Here is a 13,052-nt window from a genome sequence, read left to right on the forward strand (position 1 = left end):
GGTCATCTGGGGTCAAAAAGTAGGTCACTAGGTCAAATCAAAGAAAAACATTGTGTATGCGATAGAGGCTGTATTTTTCAATTGATCTGCATGAAATTTGGTCACAATGATTGCCTTGATAAAATCTACGTTACGTTTGATTATTGGTCATCTTGGATCATAAAGTAGGTCACTAGGTCAAATCAAAGAAAACCCTTCTGTATGCAATTGAGGCTGTATTTTTCAATTGATCTTCCTGAAATTTAGTCAGAATGATTGCCTTGATGAAATCTAGGTCAAGTTTGAATATGGGTCATCTGGGTCAAAAAGTAGGTCACTAGGTTAAATCAAAGGAAAACCTTGCGTATGCGATAGAGGCTAAATTTTTTAAAATGATCTTCATGAAATTTTGCCAGAATGATAGCCTTGATGAAATCTAGGTCAAGTTCAAATATGGGTCATTTGGGTTTAAATTTAGGTCACTAGGTCAAATCAAGGAAAAACCTTGTGTATGCAATAGGGGCTGCATTTTACACTGGATTTTCATAAAATCTAGTCAGCATGGTTGCCTTGTTGACATTTAGGTTAAGTTCGAATATGGGTAGTCTGGGGTCAAAAACTAGGTCAAACCAAAGAAAGAACTTGTGTATGCGATAGAGGCTGTATTTTTCAATTGATCTTCATGAAATTTGGTCAGAGTTGTAGCCTTGATGAAATCTAGGTCAAGTTTGAATATGGGTCATATGGGGTAAAAAACTAGGTCACTAGGTCAAATCGAAGAAAATACTTATTTATACTCAAAATTTTTGCTCCAATTTTAATGATAATTGGTGAGAATATTTTATTCCATGAAATCACTAGGTCAAACATCTTTACACTGTTATGGTGTGTTATGGTGTGTTTCTCAGGTGAGCCACCTAGGGCCATCTTGGCCCTCTTGTTGAATATGCAGTGCTTGAATTTTGGTACTTCTTGATTATAGATAAACTATGCATGTATTTTTTTTATGAAAAAAATGGAATGATACAGACATACTTTTTATTAATTATATTTAATTTACATAAGTTGCTTATGCTAAAATCACTGTCACAAATAATTTTTCAATATTTTCGTCATTGAATGTTTTTTGTGCAAATTAAACTAAAAACATTATATCATTGAACTACAAATATGTAAATCTTTTCTTAATTACTTTTTTCTTCTTAAAACAGTACAATTTAAAAAGACATTTAAACCACAAGTATTCATTGAAGGGTATTATATTTTAGGATCACAGGTACATTTTTGGGAGGATAGCACCCAATGTGAAGTAAATTGGAACTAATGATGCTCATACACTTAAATTACCCCAAAGTACATAAAGGAACCCCATTGACCAAATTAGGCAAATCAGCACAAATTTAGAGCAAAGGTGTGTTGCTGTTTGTATAGATTCTCAGAACACCCTGGTGTGAATCAACATCAACATTTATTGAAAATTAGCAACATTTCATAAACATCACACATTTGGATGATAAAAACAGTTGGAGCACAAATATTTCTCAAAAGGTTTGATAACTTTTTTGAATATTTCAAGGGTCCTACATGATAATTTTCATGAATTGTTTAGCAGATGGTAAAATTGTTTGTGTTTTTTCTTCGGGAAAGATTTTATATCAGTCGTAAAGTAGCAGTAAGTAGTATAGTTACAGAAGTAGCTTGGTACCTTGAAAGATGATGCAGAAGTATTAAAATTGATATGGATGATGATGATGATGGAAGTAAATATTACTTTATTATTATTAATAATATTATTATTACTATTATCATTATTATTATTAGTAGTAGTAATATATACCATGATTATTACTACTATTGTTATTATTACTTTATTATTATCATCATCATCATCATCAGTATTTCTGTTATTATTATAGTTGTTATTATCATCATCTTCATCATTATCATTATCATGATCACTTTTTCAGCTTCAAGTTTTCAATGATTTGATTTTCATTTTTAAGATAAAATATCAAATTTTCAGTTCCTTTGGTTAAATAATTGTGTTGGTAGAAATCAAACGAACACCAATAGATGTGAAAGCCGCATGTTTATACACCTTTGTAATAATTTTGATAAGTTATAATTGCAAAAGTTTCACTAGATTATAAATTATCTAACTGGATATCAAGCTATTTAGGGTCTCTTTTGTTTGCGTAGGGATTTATATGGATTTATTTCAATGATACACAACAGTGTCATCAAAAGGTGTCGGAATATTTACAGTAAATACCAACATTTGTACTTCGGATTACTCTCTGTTTCTTCTGTATTGTGTGTAAATTTTCTCTCTGATGTAGGGCCGGAAATATATTTAAGGATGAGCTTTGAAAAAGATAATTCTTTAAATTTGTTAACTTCTGTATGTACAGTGTATGTGATTTGAATAAGATATTTTTCATAAATTTTGGTCTCCAGAATTGAAGTTAATTAAAAATTATGAGATTTTCTTTTGAAACAGATAGTGACTAAAAGTTCTGTTTGAATTGCAAGACTGTGAGATATAACATTGTTATAAAAGGTTTTCACACGAAGAAATTATACAAAATTTGATGAATTTTATAAGTCATGAAATAAGATTAATATGGAAACACATCCATAGAGTATATACTTCTTCAATTCTTGTAAAAAATGGAAATATATAATTTTCTATTGGAACTTGAAGTGATTTTAAGATTTTAATGCAATTTTTCTGTTTATTTCAGTTGTTGATAAGTTAAATTGATCATTCACTGATGTAGAAGTGTTCTGGAATTAAAGTACAGCACAAAAAGGAGCATTATGTGGAATCTTTTATTTTTCGATTTTGGATTTAGTTAGCAGATCTGCTTTCTTACACATCCAGTGTAAAATTACACAATGCAAAGAATGGACAGATCAGCGCCACCCATTCAGAGGGTAAATACGATAAATCGACCAGTACCCGCTTCAAGGCAAATGCAGCGAGCAAGTCCAGTTACCCGGCCCACAATTTCCTCTATGCAGAAATTTGGAACCTCATCAGCTAGCAAGGAATTAAAGGTAAAATTTTTAAATGTAACCAGCCTTCTTTTCCAGTGACATTGTAAATAGGGGAATAGGGGTATAATGCATAAAATATTGACCAACCAGCCTAGGGTTCAGCTGGTGTTGCAACATAACTGCTTCTCCTCATCAAACTTATATGAGCCGCGCCATGAGAAAACCAACATAGTGGCTTTGCGACCAGCATGGATCAAGATCCACGCTGTTCGCTTTCAAAGCCTATTGCAATTAGAGAAACTGTTAGCAAACAGCATGGATCCTGACCAGACTGCCTGGATGCGCAGGCTGGTCTGGATCTATGCTGGTCGCAAAGCCACTATGTTGGTTTTCCCATGGCACGGCTCATATATAGCAATTAGATAGAAGAATACTGTATCAGTACATACATGTACTTATTTTTGAGCTGATTTTGTTGAAATGAAACCTAAAATGTATAAATTTTTCAGTTTGACATGTTTATTTTGTACTGCACATATTATGTCATTCGTGACAACATGTTTGTGTTCTTGCATTAACCTTTAGCATGCTAGATAAATTGTCGTCTGCTGGAAATGTCGTCTGCTAAAATTGTAAAGTTCATTCAATTTGCTCCAAAATTGGAAGAAATATTGTCAGAGTAGCAAACAGCTTGGAACCTGATCAGACGCCGATTTAATCGGCGTCTGATCTGGTTTCAAGCTGTTTGCAAAGGCTGTTAAATTCGCCTGCAGCAGGCTAAGAGTTAAAGAGTGTGCATTAATTCTGATCATGCTGAGGAACAAATGTATGTCATTTATACGTGTAAATTAGTATGTAATACAAGATTATTAGCTTTTCTTTGTGGGTTGATATTTGAGCCGCGCCATGAGAAAACCAACATAGTGGGTTTGCGACCAGCATGGATTCAGACCAGCCTGCGCATCCACGCAGTCTGGTCAGGATCCATGCTGTTCGCTTTTAAAGCCTATTGGAATTGGAGAAACTCTGTTGAGCTGTAGTTCATGAACTGATGAGCATTCATGAACTGTTCACGAACTGTTCATGAACATTCCTGAACCATTCGTGAACAATGCGATGAATGTTCCTCAAAAAGTTTGTGAACTGTTCATGAACCAAAAGTTCATGAATTGTTCATGAAACTATTCCTGAAAAAGTTCACCAACTGTCTGTGAACCTAAAGTTCAAGAATTATTCATGAACTGGTTCTTCAAAAATTTCACCTTTGGTGCATGATTTTATGTTCACGAATTATAAGTTCAGTAATCAAAAACGTGACTTCATTCAGAACTCCAGTGCAGTATTTGATTTTATTTCAATTATGCTGATGGTTCATGAACCTGAAGTTCATACACTGTTCATGAACTTCAAATTAATGAACTGATCAATCAAGTCTGAAATTCATAGTATTCATAAAACAGGATCCGTTTACTTGTAAAAGCTTCTAGTATTTACAGATGAAGGCTAATACCAGAGTTACTGATAACATACATATGACTAGGAATGTTACTACATGTATTTTGTATTTTATGTTGTCTGCAATTTGTACAAAATCTTGATTAAACATTGGGGATAGCTAACAGAAGTTTCATCATTATTTGGCAATTTAGAAAATGTCACTGGAAAAGAATAATGGTGTACACTGATACTTGGTTGGTGAATTTATTGATGTCTTTCATTTCATACCAGAAATCCTTGAAATATTCATTAACTTGTTTAAAAATGAATCAAGATTTTTTCATGAATGTCAATATACCTATAGAATTAAAAAAAATTGAAAAAAAAATGATGAACATTTTATGAGCAGTTTAAGAATATTAAATTCTTAAAACATTCTTGATGAGTTCTTAAGAAAAAGTCATCTAAGATTCAATAAAAGTACTAAAAATTCAAAACCTTTTTCTAGTTCAGTACCAGTTCTTGAACCCAATAAGGAGTTTCTGAACTGTTCACTCATTAAACATAAAACTTAGGTTTTCCTTTTACAATAAATGAATAAGTTCATGAACTGTTCATGAATGTTCATGAACATTAAATTTATGTCTCATGATCAGTTTCCATTATTTTGTTGCATGCTGGGAAATTTTTTGCACATGTGATTCAGCAATTTTTTAGAAGTTTGTGCAGCAAATGAGAAGGAAATATTTATCAAACTACAGTAATGGTTTAAAAGGAACATGAGTATACTGAATATCAAATAAGTAATTATGGTGTTGTCATGAATTGTTCATTTTAAAAATATAAAATCCTTTTAAAATGTCACATGTTTTCACGACCCTGAAACAAAGTTAGTTTCTAATCTGAATGTCAATCTTGAGATTAAAGTAAATTAGACCGTCTAGCAACTGAATTTTGGATAAAATTTCACTTGGGGTTTTGTTGTTTTTTCCGCTTTTTAGCTCACCTGTCACAAAGTGACAAGGTGAGCTTTTGTGATCACGTGGCGTCCGTCGTCCGTCGTCCGTCCGTCCGTCCGTCAGTCCGTGCGTGCGTGCGTAAACTTTTGCTTGTGACCACTCTAGAGGTCACATTTTTCATGGGATCTTTATGAAAGTTGGTCAGAATGTTCATCTTGATGATATCTAGGTCAAGTTTGAAACTGGGTCACGTGCGGTAAAAAACTAGGTCAGTAGGTCTAAAAATAGAAAAACTTTGTGACCTCTCTAGAGGCCATATTTCTCAAAGGATCTTCATGAAAATAAGTCAGAATGTTCATCTTGATGATATCTAGGTCAAGTTCGAAATTGGGTCACGTGCGGTCAAAAACTAGGTCAGTAGGTCTAAAAATAGAAAAACTTTGTGACCTCTCTAGAGGCCATATTTCTCAATGGATCTTCATGAAAATTGGTCAGAATGTTCAACTTGATGATATCCAGGTCAAGTTCAAAACTGGGTCACGTGCAGTCAAAAACTAGGTCAGTAGGTCTAAAAATAGAAAAACTTTGTGACCTCTCTAGAGGCCATATTTCTCAATGGATCTTCATGAAAATTGGTCAGAATGTTCAACTTGATGATATCCAGGTCAAGTTCGAAACTGGGTCACGTGTGGTCAAAAACTAGGTCAGTAGGTCTAAAAATAGAAAAACCTTGTGACCTCTCTAGAGGCCATATTTCTCAAAGGATCTTCATGAAAATTAGTCAGAATGTTCATCTTGATGATATCTAGGTCAAGTTCGAAACTGGGTCACGTGCGGTCAAAAACTATGTCAGTAGGTCTAAAAATAGAAAAACTTTGTGACCTCTCTAGAGGCCATATTTTTCATGGGATCTTTATGAAAATTAGTCAGAATGTTCACCTTGATGATATCTAGGTCAAGTTCGAAACTGGGTCACGTGCGGTCAAAAACTAGGTCAGTAGGTCTAAAAATAGAAAAACTTTGTGACCTCTCTAGAGGCCATATTTCTCAATGGATCTTCATGAAAATTGGTCAGAATGTTCAACTTGATGATATCCAGGTCAAGTTCGAAACTGGGTCACGTGCGGTCAAAAACTAGGTCAGTAGGTCTAAAAATAGAAAAACCTTGTGACCTCTCTAGAGGCCATATTTTTCAAGAGATCGTCATGAAAATTGATCGGAATGTTCATCTTGATGATATCTAGGTCAAGTTCGAAACTGGGTCACGTGCGGTCAAAAACTAGGTCAGTAGATCTAAAAATAGAAAAACCTTTTGACGTCTCTAGAGGCCATATTTCTCAATGGATCTTCATGAAAATTGGTGAGAGTGTTCAGCTTGATGATATCTAGGTCAATTTTGAAACTGGGTCCAGTGCGGTCAAAAACTAGGTCAGTAGGTCTAAAAATAGAAAAGCCTTGTGACCTCTCTAGAGGCCATATTTTTCATGAGATCTTCATGAAAATTGGTCAGAATCTTTACCTTGATGATATCTAGGTCAAGTTCGAAACTGGTTCACGTGGGATCAAAAACTAGGTCAGTAGGTCTAAAAATAGAAAAACCTTGTGACCTCTCTAGAGGCCATATTTCTCAATGGATCTTCATGAAAATTGGTCAGAGTGTTCATCTTGATGATATCTAGGGTCAAATTCGAAAGTGGGTCACGTTGGGTCAAAAACTAGGTCAGTAGGTCTAAAAATAGAAAAGCCTTGTGACGTCTCTAGAGGCCATATTTCTCAATGGATCTTCATGAAAATTGGTGAGTGTTCAGCTTGATGATATCTAGGTCAAGTTCATAACTGGGTCATGTGCGGTGAAAAATTAGGTCAGTAGGTCGAAAAATAGAAAAACCTTGTGACCTCTCTAGAGGCCATATTTTTCATGAGATCTTCACGAAAATTGGTGAGAATGTTCACCTTGATGATATCTAGGTCAAATTCAAAAGTGGGTCACGTGCCTTCAAAAACTAGGTCATTAGGTCAAATAATAGAAAAACCTTGTGACCTCTCTAGAGGTCATATTTTTCAATGGATCTTCATGAAAATTGGTCAGAATTTTTTATCTTGATGATATCTAGGTCACATGTGCTCAAAAACTAGGTCACTATGTCAAATAATAGAAATAACGACATCATACTCAGTTCAACACTGGGTCATGTGGGGATAGGTGAGCGACTCAGGACCATCATGGTCCTCTTGTTTATATTTTGGAATTTAAAGACCTTTTTCAGTGTCGTATGAGGGCGTAATAATTTTTAAATGCAAAATGGACACAAGGGGATGTCCTTGGGATTTAATCACAGGTTTAAACAGTGCAAAGTGTTCTCAAGTCACTGACCTGAGAAAGCCTGCTTTTCTTAGACAGGCTTTATCAGGCAGTTGCTATAGTAATGTCACTATTGTCAAAATCACTGTTTCTTATACAGCGGGGTTCATCAACTTTCCATTTATCTTGTTACTTTCAGTTCATGAACCCCTGGTTCATGAACTATGGTTCATCAACTTGATGAATAGTTGATGCCGCAAAAAGTCCCATTTGTAGTTGTTGAATAGTTCATGAATAGTTCAAGAATTATTCATGAACTGTTCATCAAGTTCGCGAATTTCTGGGTCATCAAATTCATGAACCTATCAATTCATGAACTTTATGAACACATCCAATTCATGAATTTGATGAACCAGTCCAGTTCATGAACTTGATGAACCACACCCAGTTCATGAATTTTTGATGCCGTAAAAAGTCCCATTTGTAGTTCACTAACTTTCGTGAACTATTCGTGAACTGTTCATGAACAAAGTTCTGGAATAGTTCAAGGATTATTCATGAACTGTTCATGAATTTCTCAACAGGGTGTTAGCGAACAGCATGGATAATGACCAGACTGCTTGGATGCACAGGCTGGTCTGGATCCATGCTGGTCGCAAACCCACTTTGTTGGTTTTCTCATGGCATGGCTCATTTCACTCCTAAAGTAGTTCATTTTATTATACGTTTTCCAGTGAATTATTGAAATATTAGAGAGAAATGATATCTTGTATTTTCACAGTGAATGGTAAGAAGTTATAAATTTCTTTGTTTTACACGTAAGATCTAAATATCTTTCACTCATGAACACCATATCTTACATTTTCACTTGTGGCAGTGCCACTCGTGGAAATATTGAATCTGGTGTACACGCATGAAAGATATTTCAGCCATAAGCTGTATTTCCACTTCAGAACCTGTGCATATTGAGAAATGCAAAAGTAATAACCTATCAAGATTGCATGATTTGAAAAAATCCGTCTTTTATGTTCAATGGTCTGGGTCTGATTAGTTCAAATAATTATAATCCAAGCTCAATGTCTGTGACAGAAAATAGTAAATCCAAGTTTGAATTAAATTGACTTGAAAAAGTGCATTCAACGCAACATGCATCTGAGTGCATTTAATTTCATGAAGTCAGCGGAAATGTAGTTTTTTTCCCCCTTGTAAAACACACTTTTCATTTCAGCTATTGCCTATTGAGGGTCTTTGAAAAAGTAAGGGAAATAGCCAAGTATAGAATTGAGCAGTTTGAACTTGTCATGCAATGCTATAACAAACTGGTGGGGATATAAAATTATGATAATTTAAAATAACTATTACAGGTGTTCCCTGCAGGCTGGAGATTTTACCAGGTTCTGGTAAATCCTAGGGTACATTATTTTGGCCAGTCTCTAAATTTTTTCCAGCTGATTGGTTGATTCTGAGCAGAGTTTTAAAATTGACCAATGGGAAGGTTGCATCACTGGACTGGTCTCGAAACTAAGTTTTATAAACTTGAACTCTGCTAAGTTCTACTGGTTCTCAGCTTACAGTTAATTAAGCAAAACATTAGCATGTCTCAACATAAGAGACTGGAACAAAATATAACCAGAAGTAGTCATTAGTTTAGCAAGAAGTGAGTATTCATTTACACTTAAATCACATCAGTACTGTTATAAACTAAAGAAAGTTTGACAGTTTAGATGTGAAGACATTTTTTCTGCTTTACAACCATCAGACCAATGTTATTGTTGACATCATGCCACATGGTTAAATAGCATGAAAGAAGCGTGCCTATGAACTAACATTGTTTATTTGAAACAAAAAGACCGTACTTGCCGCAAAAATGTATAATTGCATCTTAAATTGCCATCTCTGTACAACAAAGAAATTTTCTTTATGCAGCGAAAGATGTTTTCTTCTGGTTCATTGAAAATTCACACCTTACTAGTTGATCTTTATTCACGTCTTTTTCATCACTAGCCGCCGACAGTTTAAGAGTTCAATACTATTACAATGATATTCAAAATGTTAAATCATCCGAAAGATTCATCAATAGGGTCACAGGCCTAATAAGGTGGTCTGTAAGCAGCTACTGCTTTAATGATATAAAATTATACGTTTTTTATGGATAGATTGCCACTGAATGCAATAAAATTGCTTACTTTATTACTATGAAAATATGTTTTTTTTGCTTAGATTAACAAACTTTATTGCCTGTTGGCCACAGCATTGACAATTTAGAAAAATGAATCTTTTATCGATTTAGATTTGTAAAACTTTTACAACACCAAACCATGGAAAGAATGAGTTATTTATTTATTTGTATATTACTCTACAAAACATTTGTCAATATACATATATACGGTATGCATTGAATTCCAGAAAAGGAATGCATAAAAGGGCCACACATTTGAACAGTTCAGCGCCTTTAAAAACTCACCATTTTCAATGAAGTGCTACGTATTTTTGTTTTGATGCTTTATTTTGCAATAACGCCCCTATGCTGTAATTTCACATAACTAGGATTAACGTTGTTTACTTTTATTCCTTTACAAATGGCATTCATTTTTAAAGGGGGACAACTTTTTGCGGATATTTCAAGTATCCATTTATACTGTTAACGGTATGGTAACACATATTGGACAGGTAGATTGTTGGTAAAGATGTTGTTTGTTTTGGTGATATACTGCTATGTAAAATGAGCTGCGCCATGGGAAAACCAACATAGTGGGTTTGCGACCAGCATGGATCCATGAAAGGTGGTCTGAACAGGATCCATGCTGTTTGATAATGGTTTCTCTAATTGCTATAGGCTTTGAAAGCGAACAGCATGGATCCTGACCAGACTGCATGGATGCACAGGCTGGTCTGGATCCATGCTGGTCGCAAACCCACTATGTTGGTTTTCCCATGGCGCGGCTCAAATATGCATGTTTTGTCACTTCAGCCTGTGATATTGTTACTTGTGGTTCTCTTCTATAAAGATATGATGATGTTGGGGACACTGGATTTTTTTTTACTGATTTAAACAATATAAATACAAGTTTCCACACCAGAACTGTATTTAAAATCTAGGCTCGGTGGCAGTACCATATCACAATTCAATAGTGTATCCCATATACTGTTAAGGTATAGATCCATTTTTCGGAGAAAAAAGTTCGAACGTCATCAAATCAGAGAAAGAAAGCATTGTTTTACATGAAATTATAACAGCATATAAAACATTCATATTATTGTACAAAACATTGTCAATTCATTCATATATGTATTGAATTCCGAAAAGGGACTACATGAAGGGGCCACACTTCTAGACAGTCCAGAGCCTTTAAAAACTCACCATCTTTAAAAAGCTGTTGCATGTCTCCGTTTTGATTAATTTGCAACATCGTGTGAGTGTTTAAACTTTACATAACTAGGTAAAACATCGTTTTGCCAATTGTTTACATTTATTTCTTTACAAATGCCATTCTTATTTAAAGGGGGACAACTCATTGAGAATATTTTAAGTATCCAACTCTATGGGACAGAACAGTAAAACATATATTGGACAGATAAGATGTGTGTCAAGATGCTGTTCATTTGCTAAAAAAATCTGTTGTTTTGTGATATACTGCTAAACCTTAACTTAGAGAGAAATACGCAACATTTTTTTTCTGCACTGTAAAGTTTGCTTTTCCCTTATGGAAGTACAGCTAGGATATTTTCCAATTATCATAATTTAATAAAACATGAATATTTAGAAATATGACCTTAAAACCATTTACCTATTTTCTACCTGAAAAGTATTTTCAAATGCGATTTAAATAGCGAAACTGTGTGATAGTACTTAGTGACAGCAATTTGACATGATTTTCATAATTAAAGCTTCACTGTCAATAATGACGGGTTAAAAATCGTAATTTTTATCGTTATCATATCGTCTGACATATATTTGTCAATCTTTTAGCCCTCCTACATAAACTGTGACAATCCTTTTGTATAGATATGGTTTGCCTTCTAAATTCATTTTTTTATCATTGATAGTTTAAAAGTAATAATAGAACATGTTATTGAAATTTTCATTGAATTTTGAAGAAGAGTGTTCTTTCATTAGTTCTTATATTGCTGGGGATAGCATTTTCTGATATGGTAATAAATCAGTAGTTGTAGTTATCAATATTTAAATTTATTACCAATTTTAATCTAAACTTTTATACTCTCCTGTATTTCTATGAAATGAAAATTTTATAAATTTTTTATTACCTCCCTTTTACATATTGTTGCTTTGTAACTTATATTGAAAAATAACAAGGTTAAGACAAAGAGCAGAGTGAAAAACTGCACAAGTATGCACTTAAAATGTCTCCATAGTTGCGAATTAAAAGCCTTTTCTATGTGTACTTGTATATGTTTTTCATTAAAGGGAGGTAATAGGTTATTCAGTACATGACTGCTGTATTACTGGCATTTAATAGTACTACAGTAGGTTTAAAAATTGTTGTGAAACACAATCATAGATATAAGGACAATTTTGAAGTTAATCATTGTTAATATTTTAATTTTTTTATTGTATATAAATTAATTATTATTGTCCAAAATTTACGTAGTACTAAACTTATAATTCTAATTGTCTAATTTACCTAGGAAAAGTAGCTTAACTAGGATAAGCTAATAAGTCTTGGATTTACCATTTATTGCAACTGGTCATTAACGAGAGATATTATCAATAATTTCATAATGTTATTGAGTGCAAATTATTTAGATCAAAATAATACTACAAATTTTTGAAGTAGGCTTATCCATTTTAAATATGTTAACCTTAGAAGGCGCTTGCACTGCAAAATATCCATATCATTAACTCTTAGCACGCTAAATTTCTATAATGAACTTGTCAATCTTTCTATTTGGACAGTACCATTAACTGTTAAAAGGGGTGCATACCAAAAAGATACTGACAGAATGGCGAACAGTGCAGATGATGATCAGACTGCACAGATGTGCAGGCTGATCTTGATCTGCACTGGTCGCAAAGGCAGAACCAGTTGTGTCAAGCATGATAAGGGCTAAGACGTTAATTTGAAAAAGGGGCCTCTTTGGCTGAGCAGTCAATGCTCAATGTTACTCCCCTGTATAGGTTTGAAACCCCACTTTGGGATGTAGATTTCTTTAGGCCTAAAAAAAATTTGTTTGTTTCCGGTATCCCGACCTACCTAAAAATTTGCTGCAACCCTAAGTGTTTATACGGCATCGTAAAAATACTTTTCAAGGCAAGTTGCTCATTCTTCATTGTAAAAAAAGTCCTATCTATCTATCCTATTTTTTTTAGGGCATGTTACCAGAAACAAAGTTAACATTTTTAAGCCTTATGTGAT

At 33.9% G+C, this 13,052-nt stretch overlaps 1 protein-coding gene across 3 annotated transcripts in view; it reads left to right on the forward strand.

The window, feature by feature from the left end:
* LOC123538630 (serine-rich adhesin for platelets-like) overlaps positions 1-13,052 on the forward strand; it is a 145,578-nt gene that overhangs the window by 12,797 nt on the left and 119,729 nt on the right. For 2 of the 3 annotated variants that reach the window (XM_053530425.1, XM_045322852.2), the window contains exon 2: positions 2,724-3,039. In XM_053530425.1, coding sequence (XP_053386400.1) covers positions 2,878-3,039 — 162 coding nt within the window. In that variant the 5' untranslated portion in view covers positions 2,724-2,877. Of the gene's footprint in view, positions 1-2,305; positions 2,392-2,723; positions 3,040-13,052 lie in introns of those variants that run through there. The other variant, XM_045322853.2, reaches the window with a different exon arrangement.

Source organism: Mercenaria mercenaria, chromosome 18 (genome assembly GCF_021730395.1).
Source record: "Mercenaria mercenaria strain notata chromosome 18, MADL_Memer_1, whole genome shotgun sequence".
Classification (NCBI taxonomy): domain Eukaryota; kingdom Metazoa; phylum Mollusca; class Bivalvia; order Venerida; family Veneridae; genus Mercenaria; species Mercenaria mercenaria.